The sequence below is a fragment of the Paroedura picta genome, chromosome 4, assembly GCF_049243985.1.
Source record: "Paroedura picta isolate Pp20150507F chromosome 4, Ppicta_v3.0, whole genome shotgun sequence".
In the NCBI taxonomy this organism is placed as follows: domain Eukaryota; kingdom Metazoa; phylum Chordata; class Lepidosauria; order Squamata; family Gekkonidae; genus Paroedura; species Paroedura picta.
Genome location: NC_135372.1, coordinates 134357737 through 134381475, shown reverse-complemented (window position 1 = coordinate 134381475; position 23739 = coordinate 134357737). Strand labels below are relative to the sequence as shown.

General features: G+C 46.0%; 1 protein-coding gene across 1 annotated transcript in view; it reads right to left on the bottom strand.

The window, feature by feature from the left end:
• EDN3 (endothelin 3) overlaps positions 1-23739 on the bottom strand; it is a 42541-nt gene that overhangs the window by 4790 nt on the left and 14012 nt on the right. The window contains exon 3 of the mRNA XM_077335747.1: positions 43-219. Coding sequence (XP_077191862.1) covers positions 43-219 — 177 coding nt within the window. The remainder of the gene's footprint in view (positions 1-42; positions 220-23739) is intronic.

The window sequence follows — 23739 nt, the reverse complement described above, 5'->3', positions numbered from 1 at the left end:
TACACATTTGGACAAAAGAGGTAGGGGAACACAAATTCTTACCACTGGCTGCCCTGGGCCCTTCTGCAGAAGTGCAGGCACTGTTTGTCGCATCTGTCTGCACACGAGCAGCGTGACGGAGGCCATTTTGATGAACGTGCACTCGTGTGATGGTGCCCCGTAGATCTTTTGCCTCGGAAACTCCCCCTGTAGTTAGTCAGTCCGTATGGAACAGTCCTCCTGTGACGACAGACAAATAAATTCATGGTTTCCAAGCCTCTGTCAAAACTCTTTCACCTGAGTCATTTCCTTTTTTTTTCTCTCATTCAGTGAAATGCAGGTTTTGCTACTAATACTCACTGCAAGCACAAATTACTTAGTTGCTGCAGAACAATGAAATGAACCTGTACAGAAAATGTTATTATTATTACTTGTAATTAGGTTGGGTAACATTTCTACAATTCTGAATGATTCAGTGAACAATTCTTTCTATTTGGCTTTCATCCTAGAGAACCTGAAAGACTGAAGTTTTCCATTTACCAAAAATGCTGAATTAAAACAGAAACAAAACAGTTTGTTTTCCCCCCAAATTGACACATTTAAAGGCAGGTGTGCTAAGAGGGCAGCAAGCCAGTTTCTTCTTTGCTGATTTGTTTGTTTACGGCATTTATATCTTGTTTTTCTCCTCTACAGGAATCCAAAATGGCTTACTCAACAGCATCCTCCCTACCACCATTTTATCCTCACAACAAGCCTGTGAGGTAGATTAGGCTAAAAGTAGGTGATTCACCCAAGGTCATCCAGCAGGTTTTCAAGGCAGAGTGAGAATTCAAACCTGGGTCTTCCAGTTCCTAGTCTGAGGTGGCCAAATTGTAGCTCTCCTTATGCTCACGCCCCTGCCAGCATGGTCAATGGTAACTGTAGTCCATGGACATCTATTATTGTTATTGTTATTGTTGTTGTTGTTGTTGTTGTTGTTGTTGTTATTATTATTGTTGTTGTTGTTATTTATTTCCCGTCACTCCCCGTAGGCTCGTGGCGGGTCACAATAGTCCTATCCCCATTAAAATACCCATTAAAAGACTTTAAAAACAATCACAACACGGATGAAGCTCTCATTATTCCTACCCCTGCTATCAGAGAAGCAGGGAGGGTGGGGAGGAGATCTAACTTACTAGGTCCGGGGGGGGGGGATGCTGGCACTCATTCGCTTTAAAAAAGGTTTTTAAAGACACCAGTCCAATCCCTGGACTCCAAGAAGTACTATCCAAACTCTACCCTGAGGCAACACAAGAAGGTGCTCCTGCCACCAGCCAGCTTGGTGTGGTGGTTACAGTGCGGACATCTAATCTGGCATGCCGGGTTTGATTCTGCGCTCCCCCACATGCAGCCAGCTGGGTGACCTTGGGCTCGCCACGGCACTGATAAAACTGGTCTGACCGAGCAGTGATTTCAGGGCTCTCTCAGCCTCACCTCCCTCATAGGGTGTCTGTTGTAGGGAGAGGAAAGGGAAGGCTGCTTTGAGCCTCCTTTGGGTAGAAAAAAGCGGCATATAAGAACCAACCCTTCTTCTTCAACGAAAAAAATAGAAGGAACTGAAGGGAGAAACTGCAGGCTCAAAGGTTCCATTTATCCAAAAGCCTGAGGAATTCTCTTGACATTGAAAGACTTAATAGCTGCAGGTACATACTGTCCTCCTTGGAAGTAAAAAAATTAAACATTTATATTAGCCCAGGGGTAGTCAAACTGCGGCCCTCCAGATATCCATGGACTACAATTCCCAGAAGCCCCTGCCAGCATTCGCTGGCAGGGGCTCCTGGGAATTGTAGTCCATGGACATCTGGAGGGCCGCAGTTTGACTACCCCTGTATTAGCCCAAGCAACTTCTGTAACTGAGTCAACCTTAGCTTTCTAAGTAAGATTAGGATTAGGATTTAACACCAAGGTATTTTAAATGAAACCTACCCAATCCCACCCACCACCCACCCCCAATGGTCCAAGCTTTATATGTTTGGTCCAAGTCCTCTGTACCCTTCGTGGATACTAAATCTACTAAGAGGAACAAGCTACAGGAAATAAAACAACAACAGACTAAATATTTATTATATAGTGTACACACTGGCAAAATTAAAAACATTAAGCACCTGAATGTCAGCCTGTAAGCTTTACATAAGCTGTAAACATTTCCTGCACAGAGTTGATGAAAATGTCAAATGACCAACATAGGACCATACATGCTTTGGCCTCTTCAGTGGTCTCAAACATTGAAAAACAACACACATTCAGAAAATATTATCAATATAAGTCTATGGGTGGTAGACACACACATGTTCTTCAAAAACACAGCTCTTTCCTTGCATCCAAACACCAACCATAACAAGGGGGAAAGCACGAACTCATATACCATTCAGCGGGCCCACCAAGAGCTCTGATTGGCTCTTAATGTAGCCCTTTGATAGGTCCAGAGAGTCCATAATTTAGAGTCTGTGACTGGTACCTTTTCAAGCCTTCATTTTCATGTCGGTTCACATTCGCACCATTCTGTCCACATACATAATAATTCTATCTCAATCCCAAAAAGGTCTTGGTTTCTCATACGTTGTGTGCTTTGATATCCTTACCACTATTTCACTCCCTTATATATTTTGGAAACAGCCTCCTGAGAGGAAACTGTCCGGGGCCCTGTCCGTCCAGGTCCACCCTGATTGGGCCTCCCCCTCCAGCTCCCGCCCTCCCTCCTTGCCTGCTAGAAGCCTTGTGGCTGCAGCCTCCATTGTCGTCCATGAGGAGAGAGGCAGAAAGCGGGCTTTGTGTCCCACAGGTATGCTCCTGCTGGGAGGGAGGCGGCGGGGGGAGTTTGCAGCCTCCCTGCAGGCCACAAAGCCCTGTCGCCACCAGCAGGGGGGGGGGGGCTTTCCACTCCCTTTAGCCTGCTTTCTGGCCAAAGGAAGCCGCGGCCACCCTCTCACACCCTCCTGCCTGCCGCCCCTTTCAAAGCCTATTATAAAAATGGGCTTTGATCCTAGTAAAAGTATAAAGCAGGCGATGGATTCCTCCACATGGTGCCTGCATTCACACACACATCTTTATTGGTATCATCATCTGGTATAATATTTCCAATGCTTCTGTGGATGTCCATGTCACCAGCCAGTAATTACATCCAGTCCTGGGTGCTGCTGTCCGTCTATACCCGTGCCCCACATGCCCAGGGTCAATAAGACAAGCCATGTGGGTGGTGCACAGTGGTGGAACTCTTGATGGTGACAACAGCAGCCCTCTCAGGGCTGTCAGCAAAAGGGTGCGCAGGTGGTACGGGGAACAGAGCGCAGGTGCTGGGTGGGAGGTGGTCCACAAGCAGGAGAAGGACGCTGATTGAGACCTTGCAAAATTAGAGTCAGCCTGGTCAGGACTTGTGCTCGAGCATTTCAGCAAAGGTAGGTTTACAGAATCATAGAGGTGGAAGGGGCAAGACAGGCCAGCTAGTCCAACCCCTCCTCAATGCAGGATCAGCCTCAAGCACCCATGATAAGTATCTGTCCAGCTGCTGCTTGAAGACTGCCAGTGAGGGGGAGCTCCCCACCTCCTTAGGCAGCTGATTCCACTGCTGAACTGACTGTGAATTCCCCCCTCCTCCCGATATCTAGCTGATATTCTCCAGGTAGTTCAAAGCCATTACTGCAAACCTTTTCCTGCCCTCCTCTAAGGATACATGGAGGGCTTTGAACAAAGAGAGTTTTAGGATGCAGCGCCAAACTGTCACCGGTACAAGCAGCCGAGAGAAAGAGAAATGGCGTCTTCAAACAGCGGATGCTTGCAAAGGACCCCTTAAGGCGTGCAGTACACAACTCACCCTGGAGACACAAAAGGCGTAACCAGACCATGCTGAGGGGCAGGAGGGCTCCTCCTTTTCATGTGGCTCTGGAAGCACATAGCTGTGGGCTCATGGCTAACCCCAGTACTTTAGCAGAGGCAAGGTGGTTTGTTCCCCAGAGGCCAAATTGCAGGAAATGGGTGACTGGATCCCCACAAGCTTGTCTTTCAGGCTTGCTTTCCTTGATCGCTAATGTCAGTTGTAGACCCCGGGGGCCTATTTAATCCAAAGCAGTGGGCACTTCAAATGCTTGCATGTCAAGCCATATCAACCACCCATCTAAATCAATACTGTCATATTTTAACTTGCAACAGCTGGTGCTACAGGAATACCTTTGACTGTAGCCACATGGCATTTTTAAACATTTACTTACTTACTTACTGCAGAGGTAGTCAACCTGTGGTCTTCCAGATGTCCATGGACTACAATTCCCATGAGCCCCTGCCAGCAAACACTGGCAGAGGCTCATGGGAATTGTAGTCCATGGACATCTGGAGGACCACAGGTTGACTACCCCTGACTTACTGTATAAGGGCAGTTTACATGGAACATGAGAGAACATGGAGCAAATAGCATAATTCAGTAACAACATCGAATAAACAACAGTGGTAACAGTAATAATAGTAACAATAGTAATAACCGTGACAGTAGTGACAATAAAACCTACCCATTAAAGCATTAAAAGTTTAGTATAACTGAACTACATAAATAGTTTAGCTCAACTAAATACAGTCTATGCATATTTTCTGATTAGGGAAAACTAAAGTTCGTCACAAATTTTGGGCAGTTCGTAGTTTGTGATGAAGTTCAAAGTGGTTCGTGAAGAGCAGAAACTCCTACTTTCCGCTCTTCATGAAAAACAGTTGTTTGATTTAAATGGCTGAGAGCCATTCAACCCCCTGCTTTCTGCTCCCTGGACAAGCAGAGCAGAAAGCAGTTTTTCCCCATCTTTCAGTCACTTTATATCCCATCTTTCAGTCCTTGTAAGGGTCACCAAGGTGACTAATATATTAAAATATCACAGTAACCATTAAGACCAATAAAAACCCAGTACTAAAACAGTTAAAACTAGATCTAAAATACAAACACATAAAAACAACAGTTAAAACACCAGGCAGGAAGGAGGGATCGTGGTGGAATACCAAACAAATCAAAAGTCATCACCTCCCCCCCAACCCTCTCCCTCTGTCCAACTATAGAGGGCCAGACCTCTTCCTCTTTGGAAGCAATGGCAGCCACAGAGGGTGGAGGCAGCCTCAAAATGATTGCCACAGCTTGAAACAATTCGAAGAAGAAGAGTTGGTTCTAATATGCTGCTTTTCTCTACCCAAAGGTGTCTCAAAGCAGCTTACATTCGCCTTCCCTTTCCTCTCCCCCACAACAGACACCCTGTGAGGGTGGGGAGGCTGAGAGAGCCCTGATATTACTGAAGAAGAAGAGTTGTTCTTATATGCCACTTTTCTCTACCTGAAGGAGTCTCAAAGTGGCTTGCAATCACCTTCCCTTTCCTCTGCCCATAACAGGGACCAGGTAAGGGAGGTGAGGCTGAGAGAGCCCTGATATTCCTGCTGGGTCAGAACTGCTTTATCAGTGCTGTGGCGAGCCCAAGGTCACCCAGCTGGCTGCATGTGGGGGAGCGGGGAATCAAACCCGGCTCGCCAGATTAGAAGTCCTAACCACTACACCAAACTGGCTACACCAAACTAAAAATCTGCACAGACAATCACATCTCTAATAGTCAATCAGAAGCCTTGCTGAGCAAAAGTGCTACCAGGACCAACCTACTTCATAAAAATACTTGATGGGCAGCAGAAAAGGTATTGGGGCACCCTGTCGCCCCTGGGCCCCGTGTTGGAGGCTGCCCTGCATTTTAGCAATCAGTTGGCAACAGACTTTCCAGTGTAGACAAGGCAATCCTGTTGCACATGTTTGCTATGGAGGTAAAGGTATCCCCTCTGCAAGCATTGGGTCATGTCTGACCCTTGGGGTGATGCCCTCTAGCGTTTTAATGGCAGACTCAATACGGGTGGTTTGCCAGTGCCTTCCCCAGTCATTACTGTTTACCCCCCAGCAAGCTGGGTACTCATTTTACTGACCTCGGAAGGATGGAAGGCTGAGTCAACCTTGAGCCGGCTGCTGGGATTGAACTCCCAGCCTCATGCTGCCTTACCACTCTGCGCCACAAGAGGCTCTTGCTATGGAGACACAGTGAATTATGTAGCAGACAGTGGAAGGCAATGGTTGGGTTCGTATGTCAATAGCAAGAAAGCATTACTGGACAATAAGCCCAGCCCCCACCCAACGAGTTCCCAAATAGAAGCCCCAGAGCATGACCTCACAAATCAAGAAGGCAGGTCAAAGGATCCCAGAGCAATCAGAAGGGAATTTTAAAGACCAGGAGCCAGAAATCCTTTGTGCTACCACAGGCAGCAGATAGTCAAATTACATGGAGTGGGCAACTCCAACATTTCTTTCTCTTTTAATGTAAAAAAAGAGTGGTCACGGGAGGCTGAAACTGGAATGCTGGGGGGATGCTGGACCTCTACACACTTCCCTGCCTTGGAGGTCAATTTTTCCCTGCAAAGGAAAACGTTCCCTCACAGATTGAGCTGCACTTGTAGCTGGTTTTATGAGTTATAAAATTAAGCTCCCGGTCCCACCCTGTGACTGACAGGTCTCTTTTTGTCCATACTCAGCCCTGGAACTTTTTGGGAAGTTGTAAGAGCTCTCTTTTCTTTAACCTTCGTCATAAATTATTACTATTTTATTATTATTATTATTATTATTATTATTATTATTATTATTATTATTTATAAATGGCACCGAGGCAGTTAACAAACAAATAAAAACTATAATTTTACAAAGAGTAATAGGGAAGTTGGAACAAGGAATTCAAGCTTTTTCTATAGAAAGAAATTATATTACATATTTCCATATAAAGAGTTCAGTTATAAATTCTTAGTTAGAAGCTTTAAAATAGTTCACTGGCCTTTCTTTCAGATTTTTTATTTTCTTTTAAACTGAGAGGTTACCTTACGATGGTTGTCTAAAAACACGACTGTTTTCCTTTTTACAAATCTTTTGTCTTTGTGAGTTCCACTGAACTCCCCTGGCTTTTAGGAGGTCAGCAATCTTGGCTAGTACTTTCTTCCCCCAAGAAGAACCAGTATCCCACTGTCTACTGAGGAATCTGAAGCTCTCTCTCTCTCTCTCTCTCTCTCATGCACGCGCACACACACACAAGTCTAAGGGAATCCTTACACCCAATTTCCTCTTTTTAAGTCAGCAGGAATGCTTCTTCTCTCCCTAGGAGAATTCTCCTTCCAATTTGGCCTAAACTGGGAGCATAACCTCAGTGCCCAAACCCCCACCAGCAACTATCTGCCCCAGCTGTCCAGACACGGTATGGATTAGCTGACAATAAAAACTCAGTTTTCTAACTAAAGTTTATCCTCAGGGCAGATGGTCAGGTAAGGATCTGCCAGACTGCTCTATGAATCAGCATCCAGATCAGACACGGACTTAGAATATTTATTTATTTATTTATTTAGATTTATATACCACCCTCCCCAAAAGCTCAGGGCGGTTTGCATTGAACTAATCAACAATACATGAAACAGTCTTCGTTAAAAATCATACAATAATTAATAACAGTGGTTGTAACAGTATAACAGAATAATATAACAGTATAACAATATACTAAAATAGTATAAGGATGCAACAGTGCAATGGCACAACAGGTCCAGAGCGCTCTGGTGGAGTTCTGGGAGGAAGGGGGGGAGAGGGGGGAGAGCGGGGGCCCTTCATTCGCTGTTGGTTGTGCCTGGTCTCAACCAAATGCCTGGCGGAAGAGCTCCTTTTTGCAGGCCCTGTGGAACTGTTTACGAATAGGCAAGATCTCTCTCTGGTGCACAGCTAGTATACTAACCCACTCAGCTGTTGCTGGCCAATCAAGAGCACTCAGAGCAGCTTGTTGCTCCAGCTCTGTTTTAACCCTTCACTCGCTGTTGTTTTCACTTCAGCACTTGGAACCTGACTTTCAAATTGCTGTCCATCACTGGGATCGACAATGGGACCAGTCAGCCACTGTTTGTTTGCTTAACCACCACTACCAGGTCCCTCACTCCCCTGAGCCTTTTTTTTCCTTCCCAACAGCATGTTTAAGCAGCCCTCATTAGCACCAATAGAGTTGCCAGCTTACGGTTGTGAAATACCTGGAGATTTGGGGGGTTCAGCCTGAGTGGGGCAGAGTTTGGCTAGGGAAAAGACCACAGCAGGATGTTATGCCATAGAGTCCCCCTTCCAAAGCAGCTGTTTTCTCCAGTCAGAATTCCAGGAGATCTCAAAACCACCTCCTGGTTGGTTGGCAACCTCATCCACCAATACTCCACTCCAGATTTCATTCTCTCATGGCTGTTTTTCATTTCTGAAACATGGTATTAGAAATTTCAGAGGGTATCTTAGGAGCCCCATGTCCTTTTTCCACTTGGGAGGCCAACAAGAGCTCAAACTCCCGAATCTACAAAACTCAGCAGAGTCTGCCAAACTGTTCTGTTCCTGAACCCAAGCAACATCGTAAATCTACAAATTCACCATATACAAAAATACAGAGAGACCGGCAGCTGGGTAAGGCTGTTTCTTTTCAGCCTGTATCGTTACAGGAGTTCCAGATTCTTTATTTTTTTTATGCCTCTCTTAAATTATGCACAGTGCATAGTGAAGACTTCAAATGACTGAAGCTGGAGATTAAACCAGAATGTGCCAAGGTAGAGTTATAGCTGAGCATCAAGAAGGCAAATTTAATAATTATTCAAAGTTGACAATTACGAAGCGGCAATTGTTCAAGACTTTCTACTCCTTGGCTCCATCATCAACTAAAAGGGAGACTGCAACCAAGAAATCAGCAGGAGATTGAAACTGGAGAAGAGCAGCCATGAAGGGGCCAGAAAAGAATCTTAGGCGTAAGGAAGGGTCACTGGTGATCAAAGTCAACTTAAGGATCTGTCCTGGGGCCTGTGTTGTTCAACATATTTATAAATGATTTGGATGAGAGATTAGAGGGGATACTTATTAAATATGCAGACGATAGTAAACTGGGAGGGGTAGCAAACACAACTGAAGACAGCAACAGAATACAGGATGATCTTGATAGGCTCGAGAAGTGGGCTAAACTAATTAAATGAAGTTCAAGAGGGACAAATGTAAAGTTCTGCATTTAGGTAGGAAAAACTAAATACACCAATATAAGATGGGAGAAACTTGTCTTGGCAGTAGCATGTGTGAAAAGGATCTAGGAGTCTTAGTAGACCATACATTGAACGTGAGTCAGCAGTGTGACTCAGTGGCTAAAAAGGCAAATGGGATTTTGGGCTGTATCAAATGGAGTATCATGTTCAGATCATGGGAGGTTGTGGTACCGCTTTACTCTGCTCTGGTTTGGCCTCACTTGGAGTACTGTGTTCAGTTTTGGGCACCCCAGTTGAAGAGGGATGTTGACAAACTAGAATGTGTCCAGAGGCGGGCAACAAAGATGGTGAGAGGTTTGGAGACCAAGACATATGAAGAAAGGTTGGGGGAGCTTGGTCTGTTTAGCCTAGAGAGGAGATGACTGAGAGGGGATCTAATAATAATAAAAAATAATAAAAAATAAAAATAAATAATCATCTTCAAGTATTTAAAAGGGTGCCATATGGAGGATGGAGCAGAATTGTTCTCTCTTGCCCCAGAGGGACAGACCAGAACAAATGGGATGAAATTAATTCAAAAGAAATTCCATCTAAATATCCGGAAGAAGTACTTAACAGAGCGGTTTCTCAGTGTAACAGGCTTCCTCGGGAGGCGGTGGAAATTTTTCCATCTTTGGAAATTTTTAAACAGAGGCTACATAGTCATCTAACGGAGAGGCAGATTCTGTGAAGGCTTAAGGGGGTGGCAGGTTACAGTGGATGAGCAATGGGGATGTGAGTGGCCTGCATAGTGCAGGTGGTTGTACTAGATGACCCATGAGGTCCCTTCCAACTCTGTTATTCAATGATTCTATGATTCTATGTTTCATTGTATCCCCCGTTACTATGTATGCCTGAGAAATTTGTACAATGAAGAGAGCTGACAGGACAAAAGTTGATCCTTTTGAAAGGTGTGTTGTTCCTGTCTGAAGGAGGCCTGAAGGAGGTGGAGCATCTATTGGGGGACTCCACGTGTTTCTTGGGCTACTGACAGATTTCCCTAATAGCACTTTCCAAAATTATTTCAACTTGGAAAAACAGTACAGGGCAGAAGGTTGAAGCCCTTTCTCCACATGCATTGTGGTCCCAGTCCAAGTTGGGCACAACACACATGAGACTTGAGGAGAACCTGCAACCCATGTATGACAGTCCTTCAGAGTGGAGACCCCATACCCAACCAATACTCCATATTGTCTAAGTCAGCCATTCAGAATATAAGAAAAGGAATGCTGAACTGAACAGGTTCCTACAGGAGAAGGGATTTCAGTTCCAGATCAAGAAGACCTTTAGAAATAATAACCAACATTATAAAATTCTATTTGCAAGAGAGTTAATGACAATTTTGAAAATGGTGAGATCGCCCCTGTAACTCCACTTCTGAACTATTTAGCTGGTGCCTTTCTGTCCACAATTTAATTACTATTCCTGCCCGCTGCTTCCAAAAGGAACAGCTCCCTGCCCTCCTCTGACAACCTTTCTAATACTTCAAGAGAGTAATCATGTCCCCTCTCCACCTCCTCTTCTTCAGGCTGAACGTTCCCAAGTCCCTCAAGCCTTTCATTGGCCTATTTTGCACACAATTGATAATGCACTTTCAATGTACTTTAGAAGTAGATTTTCCTGTTCCGCACAGGAAAATCCAGCTGCCAAAGCACATTGAAAGTGCATTATCTTATGTGTGCAGAATGGGTCCTAGTCTCCAGGCCCCTGATCATCCTTGTCACTCTTCTCTGTACCTGTTTCCATTCTGTCTACATGCTTTTTGAAGTGAGGCCTCCCGAACCGCATGTGGTATTCCAGGTGCCACCTGACCAATGCTGGGTGCAGCAGAACTATGACATCATGCAATCTGGGTACATATTTTCCACTTGGATATCAGGTCCTTTTATCAGGGAGCAGCAGTTGGCTCCTGTTCCCAGAGGCGTTCAGTCTTGGGGACGAACCAGAGTTTGTATTTGGCCATGTGCAAAGTGGCCCCAGTCTGGTGTAGTGGTTAAGAGTGCGGACTTCTGATCTGGCATGCCGGATTCGATTCTGCACTCCCCCACATGCAGCCAGCTGGGTGACCTTGGGCTCGCCATGGCACTGATAAAACTGTTCTGACCGGGCAGTGATATCAGGGCTCTCTCAGCCTCACCCACCCCACAGGGTGTCTGTTGTGGGGAGAGGAAAGGGAAGGCGACTGTAAGCCGCTTTGAGCCTCCTTCGGGTAGGGAAAAGCAGCATAAAAGAACCAGCTCTTCTTCTTCAGTAATATCAGGGCTCTCTCAGCCTCACCTCCCTCACAGGGTGTCTGTTGTGGGGAGAGGAAAGGGAAGGCGACTGTAAACTGCTTTGAGACTCCTTCTGGTAGGGAAAAGCGGCCTATAAGAACCAACTCTTCTTTCTCTTCAGTAATATCAGGGCTCTCTCAGCCTCACCTCCCTCACAGGATGTCTGTTGTGGGGAGAGGAAAGGGAAGGAGATTGTAAGCTGCTTTGAGCCTCCTTCGGGTAGTAAAAAGAGGCATATAAGAACCAACTCTTCTTCTTCTTCTTCTTTTAAAAGAACCCAATTCAGACAGTTGGTGATCGGGACTGAGCAAAGCCACCCTGCTACAGAAGCCAACTTCTCTCTTCCTTTGGTTTTCCCAGAGATAAATCAGAAAGATTAATAGGACGGGAAACCTAGATTAAGTCATCATCTATCAACAAAGCTACCGTAATAATTGGATGGGTGAAGGGGGAATTCCCAGACCAGCGACACTGTTCCAAGAAAAATCAATCAGCGGGGGGGGGGGTTACACACCAACACAAGCAATTTGCAATTTGCCAACCTCAAAGCAGCTCATACAGCTTGTCTCGCTGCCGCTCTGTGCTGTTTTCAGTGCTGTAGCAAATTGTCTACTTCAAATTAAATTACTTTTACAAAGAAGGAAGGGTTTGAATTCTCCCTGAGCGAGGCAAGGGAACTGAACATTCAGTTTGTCTTGGGCGCCTGCAGTGTAACATGGAGCCCTGTGAGCTTTTAATGGCCCAAATGAGATCCAGATGCAATGAAAACTACACCAAAAATCCCAGCTCCTAGGGAAGAGAATGACAAAACGTCTCTCACACTGAGTCATTTACATTTTCCCCTGTACTTCACACACACACACACACACACACACACACACACACACACACACACACACCCTAAAAATTAACAGACCACCAAGGCAGCCCCCGTTTTCTCCTCAGATAACCCATTCCAACCCCCTTCCCCTGCCATCTTGACTGAAGGACCCAGGTCAAAACAGATCCATGAGAAATTAATTTCGGTCTTGTCAGACCTCATCATCATTACGTTCCAATACAGTCCACAGAGCTTTTGACAATACAGAGGGAGGGGGAGAAAGGAGAGACAAGTCATTAAATATGGACTATGGGAAACATGAAATAAGGCAGAGCCTTTTGTTTTGACAATGAAAACCAGCCCGAGTAGAAACTAGGCTTTCGAATTCACACCATGGTGAGTTTCTTGCACTATATTGTAAGCTTCAGAGATGTCAGTCAATGGCAAAGAAGAGGAAGAAGAAGAAAAAGAAGAGGAGGAGGGGAAGGAAGAAGAGGAAGAGGAAGAAGAGGAGGGGAAGGAGGAAGAAGAAGCAAAATCAAAAGAAGAGGAGGAGGAGGAGGAGGAGGAAGAGGAGGAGGTGGAGGAAGAGCTGGGTTTTTGTACCTCAAAGAGTTTCAAAGTGGCCTACAATCTCCTTCCCTTCCTCTCCCCACAACAGGAACCTTAAGAGGTAGTTGGGGCTGAAAGAGTATTTCGAAAATACTGTGACCAGCCCTAAGTCACCCAGCAGCCTTCATGTGGAGGAAATGTGGGGAATGAAGCCCAGTTCTCCAGATTAGAGTCCACCACCCTTAGCCACTATATTACACCACATTGACAACCTGCAAGAGGTTTCTGAGGGCAGGGGAAAGCAATTGTGCATTGTTTTACACATGAAGCAATAGCCAACGTGATGTAGTGGTTATGACCGTTTATGCACTGGGAACTTCACTGCCCAAGCTCCGATGCAGGAGTACAAATAGGGGGTGGATGAGGTGCACCGGGCCAAATGCTCCCCTGTGTGAGTACAGGAAGAGGTAGGGCAACCTGCCATGACTAAAACTCCAGCCTGCAGCCCAGCATGAAACCTCCAGTGCGTAAACGGTCTGTGGCAGCTTCTAAAATGGCGAGTCTGGTTTGATTCCCTGCTCCTCCACTTTCAGCCAGCAGGGTGACCTTGGCACGTCACAGCACTGATAAAGCTGTTCTGACCAAGCAGTGATATCAGGGCTCTCTCAGCCTCACCTCCCTCATAGGATGTCTGTTGTGGGGAGAGGAAAGGGAAGGTGAATATAAGCCGCTTTGACCCTCCTTCGGGTAGAGAAAAGCAGCATATAAGAACCAACTCTTCTTCTTCTTCAGTAATCTCAGGGCTCTCTCAGTCTCACCTCCCTCACATGGTGTCTGTTGTGAGGTATAAAAACCAACTCTTCTTCTGGCATGAAACCAGAAAATGACAAGTTTTGGAAGAGTCCTAGAATATTACCTCAACATGATGATGTCACTTCTGGTTTCACTTCAGAAGAGATGTTGTGTGGCTCATGCCCTGGCCACCCTACTTGCTGGGGGCACACTGGGCCTCGTCAAGCCCACGTGGGTGGTGGGAGCCGCATACCCTGATTGGCCTGCTCTCTGGACAACCACCCCAGTGAGGGGTGGATAGCTTGGCAGCACATGTGCTGGTCTCAGACAACCCAGTCCTCTGATGCCAAGGACATGCGGCTGGGTGTGGTGGCTGCTCACAATGGAGGCCCACCCCTTCCAGGCCCATCACTGGCCACGTTGGGAGTGGTGGGTGGGTTGACGTGACCATATATGGTCATATCTTGATAAATATTTATTATTATTATTATTATTATTATTATTATTATTATTATTATTATTAGATGTATAGCTTGCCACTCCCTTGCGGCTCGTGGCAGGTAACAATATAACAAATCCCCATTAAAACCCCATAAAAACAATAATAACATTGCCAATATTGCCGGCATGGCAAGAACGGCAGCTCGATTTCCCCCCCCCCCCTCCCTCCCACTACTAGCGGGTGGAGAGGAGGTCCTGATGATGTTTCTAAAATATATATAAATAATTAATTAACTCTCACCCACTCAGGAAACCCTTCCAGAACCATCAAGAAACCCCAGGGGATCACAAAAACCTGGTTGAGACATCCTGCTACAGACCAAGATTTTGGGGCATCTTGGCCCTCAAAAACTTATACCCCCTAAAATATTGTCGGTCTCTTAAGGCGCTACTGGACTCGAATATAGCTCTTCTACTCCAGGACCATGTGGCTCCCCTCCCAAAACAACTCTTCTGAACGCATTGACTCCTGTGAGTGGGTACTCCTGTCGAGGACCACATTATTAAATCTTTTGGGGGAAAGGCAAAATACATTCCGCAGATTGTCTGCTATAGAATCCCACTCTTGCTGGAAGCAATTACCATGGATTTGTTGAAAGGATATGCTAATACGGAACATTTTGTTTCAGTATAGAACTCCCTTGCAACAGCTATAACAATAAAGGCTAAAAAAAGAAAAAAAGAAAGAAATCACATCATATACCAGGCCAACAGGGATGTCACAGCATTGCCTATTTGAATAATTAATTAATACAGCATGTACATACGTAAACAAGAAAGCCCAGGGGGACAATCATTGACAGCTCTCTGGCATGTTCTCTGCGTCTTACAGAACAAGAAATAAATCCCGCTTTACAGCGCAGAGACAATCAAGCTTTGCACCAGGGCTTGAGCTATGTTTCCTTTCCTTTTGGTTAATCTAATAAACTTAACTATTCATCTGAGCAAGAAATTTTTTTAAAATTATGACTGTCTCCAAAGAGTCGGACGGAACTAGTAGCTTCCAGAAAGGATTACCCGCTGTCTGTTTTGCCTGCAGTTTTCCTCCCCAGTGGTTAGATTCATAATCTCTTCATTATTTACTTTTAATAGCTTGAGACGTTAATTCGCTCCCAATCCTCCGGCCCGTCTCTCTCTCATGCAATGTTAGAAGCATATGGATGGAGTCCGCCTGAGCTTGTGGAATTCTCTCACGCGAACCTCCCCGAATGGCACTGTGGTTTAGCAATGTTTGGAGAACTCTTCCAAATTTAAGCAGCCCGATCTGCTTGGCTTCCCCTGGAAAGGTCAGGTGCAAGCCCTTGTGGTATAATACAGGCACCACTAACATAGCTGTGTCTTTGTAAGATCTCAGGATACTAGAGCTGGCCTAATCAAGTAACATTATTGTATGGTCCTGTTGTCTGGGTTTTTTATAAATTCTGGGCACACCATGCAGTGCATTTTTGGTGGTTTGGTGGGTTGCCAGTTGGTAGTGGTTAGGAGCATCAATTTCTAATCTGGCGAACCAGGGTTGGTTCCATGCACTTCCTCATGCAGCCAGCTGGGTTCATCCCAGCACTGACAGAGCTCTTCTAACCAAGCAGTGGTAGCAGGGGTCCCTCAGCCTCACCTACCTCACAGGGTGTCTGTTGTGGGGAGAGGGAAGGGAAGGTGATTGTAAGCTGCTTGGAGACTCCTTCTGGTAGAGAAAAGCGGCATATAATAACCAACTCTTCTTCTTTTTCTTCTTCAGTAATATCAGGGCTCTCTCAGTCTCACCCACCTCACAGGGTGTCCATTGTGAGGAGAGGAAAGGGAAGGTCACTTGGAGGAGGGCAGGATGCTGTTTCTGTTGGCTGCAGAGGAGAGGACACGCAGTAATGGGTTTAAACTTCAAGTACAACGATATAGGCTAGATATCAGGAAAAAAATGTTCACAGTCAGAGTAGTTCAGCAGTGGAATAGGCTGCCTAAGGAGGTGGTGAGCTCCCCCTCACTGGCAGTCTTCAAGCAAAGGTTGGATACACACTTTTCTTGGATGCTTTAGGATGCTTAGGGCTGATCCTGCGTTGAGCAGGGGGTTGGACTAGATGGCCTGTATGGCCCCTTCCAACTCTATGATTCTATGATTCTATGATTCTATTATTCTATTATTCTAAGGTGATTATAAGCTGCTTGGAGATTCCTTCGGGTAAAGAAAAGGGGCAGATAAAAGCCATCTCTTCTTCTTCTCGATCACTAGTCCCATCGATCCAGAGCTAGAACACAAATTGTGGAAGAGCTATTTTTATTTATTTATTTGTTCAGCTTCTACACGGCCACTCACTTGGCATCTTGAAGCGGTGTGCTTGGAACACAGAAACTAGAGAATACAGAATACGTTATAACATTTGAAACCATTTGAGACATGGAGATATAACTAGTAAGTAGTAACATTTTGCAGATGGGCAGAAAACATTAGAGAGAAATTAGTCCATTCCTGTCATCTCTTGTTCTAGCCAATGACGGAAGCCAGTTGTGATTGACAGGCATCTTATCATTCCCCTAAATGTGCTAAACACAAACCATCCTGACGCAGGCAAGAGCTCAAGCAAAAAGACTTTCTCTAATAGGGATGTACATTTTATTTTTAGAAGAACAACTGTTTAGAGCCAGTTTGGTGAAGTGGTTAGGAGTGCGGACTTCTAATCTGGCATGCCAGGTTCGATTCTGCGCTCCCCCACATGCAAGGAGGAGACATTCTCAAAAGGAGGAATGTAAGTAAAATCTGGGTGGCTGCAGTAAGTAGAAGTAAGTGGGTGAGAGAGAAAAGATGTTACAACCTGATTCAGGATTAACTCTGTATTAAAATGCTTTACAAAGCACGTTAAGATTTGTTCTGCACATGACAGATCACACGAACATGTGAATCAGCTTTCTACTGAATCAGACCCTTTGTCCATCTACTATCTACTCAGCCTGGTAGTGGCTCTCCAAAGTTTCAGGGACAGATAGGAATGCCAGCCGCCAGGTGGGACCTGGGGATCACCTGGAATTGCAGCTCATCTCCAGACCACTCAGATCAGTTCTCCTGTATAGATGGAAGCTTTGGGGGGTGTAGCATTGTACCCCACTGAGGTCTCTGTCCTCCCCAGGTTCCATTCCAAAATCTCCAGGAGTATTCCAATCTGGATTTAGCAACCCTACCTCCCAACCCCTGCCAGTGGCCAGGGGAGACCAGACAACCCTAGAAATTGAGGTCTTTCACACCATCTACTGCTTGGACTTTTAAACTGGAGATGCCAGGGATTGAACCTGGGACCTTCTGCATGTCAAGCAGGCGTTCAGCCACTCAGACACAGCCCTTCCTTAATGCTATACTAGAGAGCTCTCAACCAACTACCCAATCAACAGGAAAGGCAAGCACCAACCCAGTCCAAGAACAGAGGAGAATTTGCTCGCAAACTTCAACATGCCTTTTTTCGCCTTTGCCAAAACCACATCAGCAACACATTCATGCATTCCAGCACCAAAAGCTCACTCCACTTCACGCTGAGAGATGACAACACATCTCTGGGCGCAAAAGATCACATTTGTAAAAAGATGAGCCGTATGAAAAAGTCACTGGCGATGCTGTGTGAAATCGGACTGGAAGCAATGGGAACATTTTTCGTTTCTGCGGTTTTGGCAGCAAGAGTCATTACAATCTACAACATGGAACAGCTGTGCAGAAACAGCTGTATGAAGCACAAGTCTTTTATCCACTGCTGGAAGGCAGGAGTAACTGGGTTTTGGTTTCTGTGGATAGGCAGTGCACAGAGATCCCAGAAAACAACTGGCCCTGCGAGGATATTTATTTATGGAATCAAACAAACAGGAAACCATTTTCTCCTTTACTACGCTAGTTCCTTCAACAAATTAGGCCCAGTTTACACAGATAGAAGGGTGGGGTGGTAGAGACCTCAGACAGATAGACTGCAGTCAGAAAATCACAGATGGCCACATTTTTAAGGCTGTCCTATGTATCACTGGCAGTCTTCAAGCAAAGGTTGGATGCACACTTTTCTTGGATGCTTTAGGATGCTTAGGGCTGATCCTGCGTTGAGCAGGGGGTTGGACTAGATCAGTGGTCCCCAACCTTTCCGAGGCTGGGGACCGGCAGGGCATCGAGCCGCGCCCCCGCGGACCGCGCCCGTGCGGGCCACGCCCACGGATCGGGCCGCGCCCGCGGGCCGCGCCCACGGATCGGGCCGCGCCCGCGAGCCGCGCCCACGCCGCGCCCGCGGGCCGCGCCCACGCCGCGCCCGCGGATCGGGCCGCACCCGAGCCGCGCCCGCAAGCCGCGCCCGGGCCGCACCCACGGATCGGGCCGAGCGGGCGTGGCCCGCAAAGGCGCGGCCCGGCCCTGATTCCCTCTCCCCGCCTCCCGCAGTAAGAAGCTTCCCGGGCCGCAAGCTTGCGGCCTGGGAAGTTTTTTACTGCGGGGGCGGGGCGGGGAGAGGGAGCCGCGGCCCGGTGCCATGGCCTTTGCGGCCCGGCACCGGGCCGCGGCCCGCAGGTTGGGGACCACTGGACTAGATGGCCTGTATGGCCCCTTCCAACTCTATGATTCTATGATCTCACTATCTACTGAGAAATCTGAAGCACTTTATCACACACAAGCCTGAAGAAATCCTTACACCTGATTTCTTGATTCTAACTGGTCAAGGAGCCTCCTCTTCTTAGTAGAATTCCCCTTCCAATTTGGCCTGAATTAGAAGTATAACCTTCCTTCCAGTCTTTTATAGTTTGAAGAGCTGTCACTCTGCAATTAAACTTTTAGGAAATGCATTAGAATGTGAATATTATCTCAACACCTCTAGGCACTTGTGCAGCAAAGTTTTTGTTGGGGGTCTACTGAAAAAGGATGCATGAGCAAAACGCAGGATTTATTGGTTCCTCGCTTTTATTTTGGAATATCTATTGACATTCCTACAGCTTGTTAACATCTTTGTACGATTTCTATGTATTGCTTGTTCTCTCAAAGCATTTCATAAAGCTTTTCTTCACATTGTACCAATTCTTGTTGTGTGGAAGAAGAAGAAGGTCTTGGTTGTCTGGAGCACAACTGTAATAGCTGGAGATCTACAGGTACCCACTGGAGGCTGACAACACTGTCAATCACACAGTCTTGTTGGAAAGCACACAGGAAGCTGCCTTATCTGTACATGTGCCAAAAGTATGCAGCAAGTAAAAAAAATTGCACTCCCAGTCTATAAAACGTCGACTAGTTCCTCTTAAGGTCAAATAAGTTTTAATGGTGCCAATTCTGAGCATATTGCTTCTCGGCCTTTTGGCTGGGAAAGCATTCTCTGCTAAATCAATTCTGAGCATGCCCTACAGAAGCACACCTTGGGAATTCAAGAGTGATGAGGAATTGCTTAAGAACACTACCAATTAAAAGTGTTTATCAACTTGCAGGCAATAACCCGTAACAAAAAAAAATTCTACTGATAGCCTGACTCTCAGAGGGTGTGTGGGACACATACTTGCTCTGGGGCTACTTGGTCAGGTCTCCCTCCATCCCCTGCAAACACACAAGCACACACAGATTCCCTTCTCTTTCCCCCTTCCCCCTTGCATGTTGGTTTCCCGACTTCGTCCTTGGTTCCTCCCCCCTCATACATACAATACATACAATCATAGAGTTGGAAGGGGCCATACAGGCCATCTAGTCCAACCCCCTGCTCAACGCAGGATCAGCCCAAAGCATCCTAAAGCATCCAAGAAGTGTGTATCCAACCTTTGCTTGAAGACTTCCAGTGAGGGGGAGCTCACCACCTCCTTAGGCAGCCTATTCCACTGCTGAACTACTCGGACTGTGAAAATTGTTTTCCTGATATCTAGCCTATATCATTGTACTTGTAGTTTAAACCCATTACTGTGTGTCCTCTCCTCTGCAGCCAACGGAAACAGCACCCTACCCTCCTCCAAGTGACAACCTTTCAAATACTTAAAGAGGGCTATCATGTCCCCTCTCAACCTCCTTTTCTCCAGGCTGAACATTCCCAAGTCCCTCAACCTATCTTCATAGGGCTTGGTCCCTTGGCCCCAGATCATCTTCGTCGCTCTCTTCGGTACCCTTGCAATTTTATCTACGTCCTTCTTGAAGTGAGGCCTCCAGAACTGCACACAGTACTCCAGGTGTGGTCTGACCAGTGCCGTATACAATGGGACTATGATATCTTGTGATTTTGATGTGATGCCCCTGTTGATACAGCCCAAAAGTGGCATTTGCCTTTTTACTGCTGCATCACACTGCCTGCTCATGTTTAGTTTACAATCCACAAGTACCCCAAGGTCTCGTTCACACACACTGCTACCTAGAAGCGTATCCCCCATCCAGTAGGCATGCTTTTCATTTTTCTGACCCAGATGCAGAACTTTACACTTATCTTTATTAAATTGCATCTTGTTCTCATTTGCCCATTTTTCCATTGTGTTCAGATCTCGTTGAACTCTGTCTCTATCTTCCAAAGTATTTGCCAGTCCTCCCAATTTGGTGTCGTCTGCAAACTTGATGAGTAGTCCCTCCACCCCCTCATTTAGGTCATTAATAAATATGTTAAAAAGTACTGGGCCGAGCACCGAGCCCTGAGCTTTCCCTCCCTTGAAAACACACAGACATAGACACACATAGACACAGACACAAAGAGACTCCCTTCCCCACTCCTATTTCCCCCCTTGCCTGTTGGTTTCCCAACCTCTTCCCCTCCCTTCCTCCCAAGCAAACACCCACAGAGAGAGACTCCCTTCCCTTCCTACCTCCCCCTTCCCATTTACCTTTTTACCCTCAGGCTACCTCCACAGCTTCCTCAGCCGCTGCTTCTGAGGATTATAAAGTGACCGGGCGGTGACATGCAAGAGGGCCTTCCCCATGGTAGCCCCCAGACTTTGGAACAGCCTCCCTCTGGTGATTCACCAGGTGCCTACATTATATGGTTTCTGGTATCTGGTGGAAACTCTCCTCTTCACCAGGTTTTTGATGTCTAGTTTCATCTGTGTGCTGTCCTGCCAAGGTGGGAGGGAGGGAGATGGGTTTTAAATGTTTCTGTGTGATTTAGGTTATATTGTCTTGTTTTTTATTTTGGACCACTGCAACTCACCCTGGGACCTTCAGGTGTAGGTACAGGATATAAGGAAGGCCGAGCGTCAAAGAATTGAGGCTTTTGAACCCTGGTGCTGGAGAAGACTCTTGCGAGTCCCTTGGACTGCAAGGCGAACAAACTGGTCAGTCCTAGAGGAGATCAGCCCTGACTGCTCTTTAGAAGGCCAGATCCTGAAGATGAAACTCAAATACTTTGGCCACCTCATGAGAAGGAAGGACTCCCTGGAGAAGAGCCTAATGCTGGGAGAGATCGAGGGCAAAAGAAGAAGGGGACGACAGAGAACGAGGTGGCTGGATGGAGTCACTGAAGCAGTCGGTGCAAACTTAAATGGACTCCGGGGAATGGTAGAGGACAGGAAGGCCTGGAGTATCTTTGTCCATGGGGTCGCAATAGGTCAGACATGACTTCGCAACTAACAACAGGATATGAATCCACACATAAATAAATTCTTGATACTGACACGAGGCATCATCATCACAATTTTGTATGCTGCCCTTCCCCGGAAGGCTCAGGGCAGCTCGTAACAAATTTAAAAACAATCCAATACAAATTACATTTAAGATGCATAATATTCATCAGATAAATTAGGCTTTTCACTGTTTAGGGTTCACAGTGTCATCAGACTGATGAATCTGGAGAACCTCATCAACAAATGTATCATGTATTTAAGCTTCTTATTTTCATTCCAAAATCTCTTTCCACACACAAAACTCATCTTGTTAATATTGACACTTTTATCAACATTATTTTTGTCGCATCCTGTGACCCAAAGAAGCAGTCTCCTCATTAGTTGGGGGAAATTAGCTTAAAGGAGGCAAAGCTAGGAGAAACTGGGGGCCATTCCGCACAAACTTAAAAGTGGCCATATGTTTGCCATTTCCGAAATCGCTACTTAAAGTAGCGAAAATTGGCCGTTCCACACCACTGCGGTTTTTGCGAAATTTTCCACTTTCACTTGCGGTATTTTCGTTACCCACAGGCTTCCGGTCTAGGTCATTTCGCCACAAAGGAGGTCCCTTTTTAGCGCTTCTGGCTTCCCGTTGCCGTCAATCAAACAGCTGGGACACCTTTGACCTCCCTCCCCAAGCCGCAATCGGGGGGTTTCATTTTTTTTTAAGCCCTGAAAAACATGTAGCAACGAATCATCGAAAGAGATGAATCCAAGGTGAGGCAACAGGTTCTTAGGAGACCCATTGTCCTAAATTGTGTGTCTCTTTCTATAGGGTGGGGAGAAGAGTGTTAGCTAGCCAGCTGCTCTTTCTCACACTTCTAAACTACATGTCAAGGCTTGTCTTTGGCTGGCATCCATGTTGTGTCATTTGAGGCCAGGCAATGTGTTGCACTTTATAATATTTGAAATGATATTGTAGGAAGTGTTTATGGTTTTCTAGCCATAAACTGCCTCTCAGAGAGAGGAGGGGTCCGACTGCTAACATTTTGTGTAAAAAATGGTTTAAAGTATTTATATTCAAGCTCTCCACTTGAAAGGGCTCAGTATGGCATATAATCATACAAACATCATAATGCACAGATCAATAAACCAACGCCATAAATTACGCATCATAATCACAACTGCTTGCCAAACACCAATACCACAGAAAAACAACAGCACAGCCAATCATCCAATTCATATAAAACCGAAAGCAAAAAAATGGAAACTATTATTAGAGCTCAAAAATGTTGGAATGTTGGCATTGCTGTAATTTACCCCTGAAGCTGATCCGAATCCCTGGAGAAGCAGAGAATTGTAAGGCCATTCCATCCATCCATCATCCATCCATCCATGGCCTTCTCCACAGGGGTTTCATGAAACCCTGGGGTTTTCCAATGGCCCTGGAAGGGTTTCTCCAACTGGGTGAGAGTTAATTAATTTTTTAATATTTTTTTTTGTTTAAAAATTTTTAAAATCAGGTGATATGACCATATATACAAATGTCACCCTTCCCTCCCAAAATGGCCAAGGATGGGCCAGGAGGAGGTGGAAAGGTGAGGGGCCCTGCTTATACAGATCCTTGCTGGCTGAAGCTTGTCAAACATGGTAGCAACTGAAGTTCAGAGAGGTAAGAACTCTCATTTTAACGTAACTGCACTGGTGCCATGGCAAGGGGCTACAGATCAGCAGGTACCTGTCCCAGCTCTGTTCCCAAGCCCAAAGGAGTAAGCCATTGGACTGTTTCTGGCATTGGAGGGGTGGTGAGGGCAATGGAGCACAATGTCACCTCTAGTGGGAGTGTCTGGGTGATGTCACTTCTGGTGTCATGTGACTTCTGGGGGTGTGGCAGGAAGGTGTGGCCTGCTGACATCGCTTTCAGGGTTTCTCAAAGCCTGAAGAATGTTCCAGGTGTTTCTCAGTGGTAAAAAGGTCCAGAACAGCTGATCTATACAAATACACACATTGAGGAACTGACAATTAAAACATGGGGCAGGAAAGAGAGGATTACTGGGGGAACATTTATTTAAAATGGTGAAAGACCGTGACAGATTACTTTCTGGAAAGAGAGGTCCATTTGGTACCCTGACTGAGAAGGCCCTCTCTCAGAAGGGGGGGGGAGCTGAAAAGGTCCCTGAAAAGAGGACTGTACCAGTCAGGTAGGCATGCATGAGAGTAGGCAGCCCT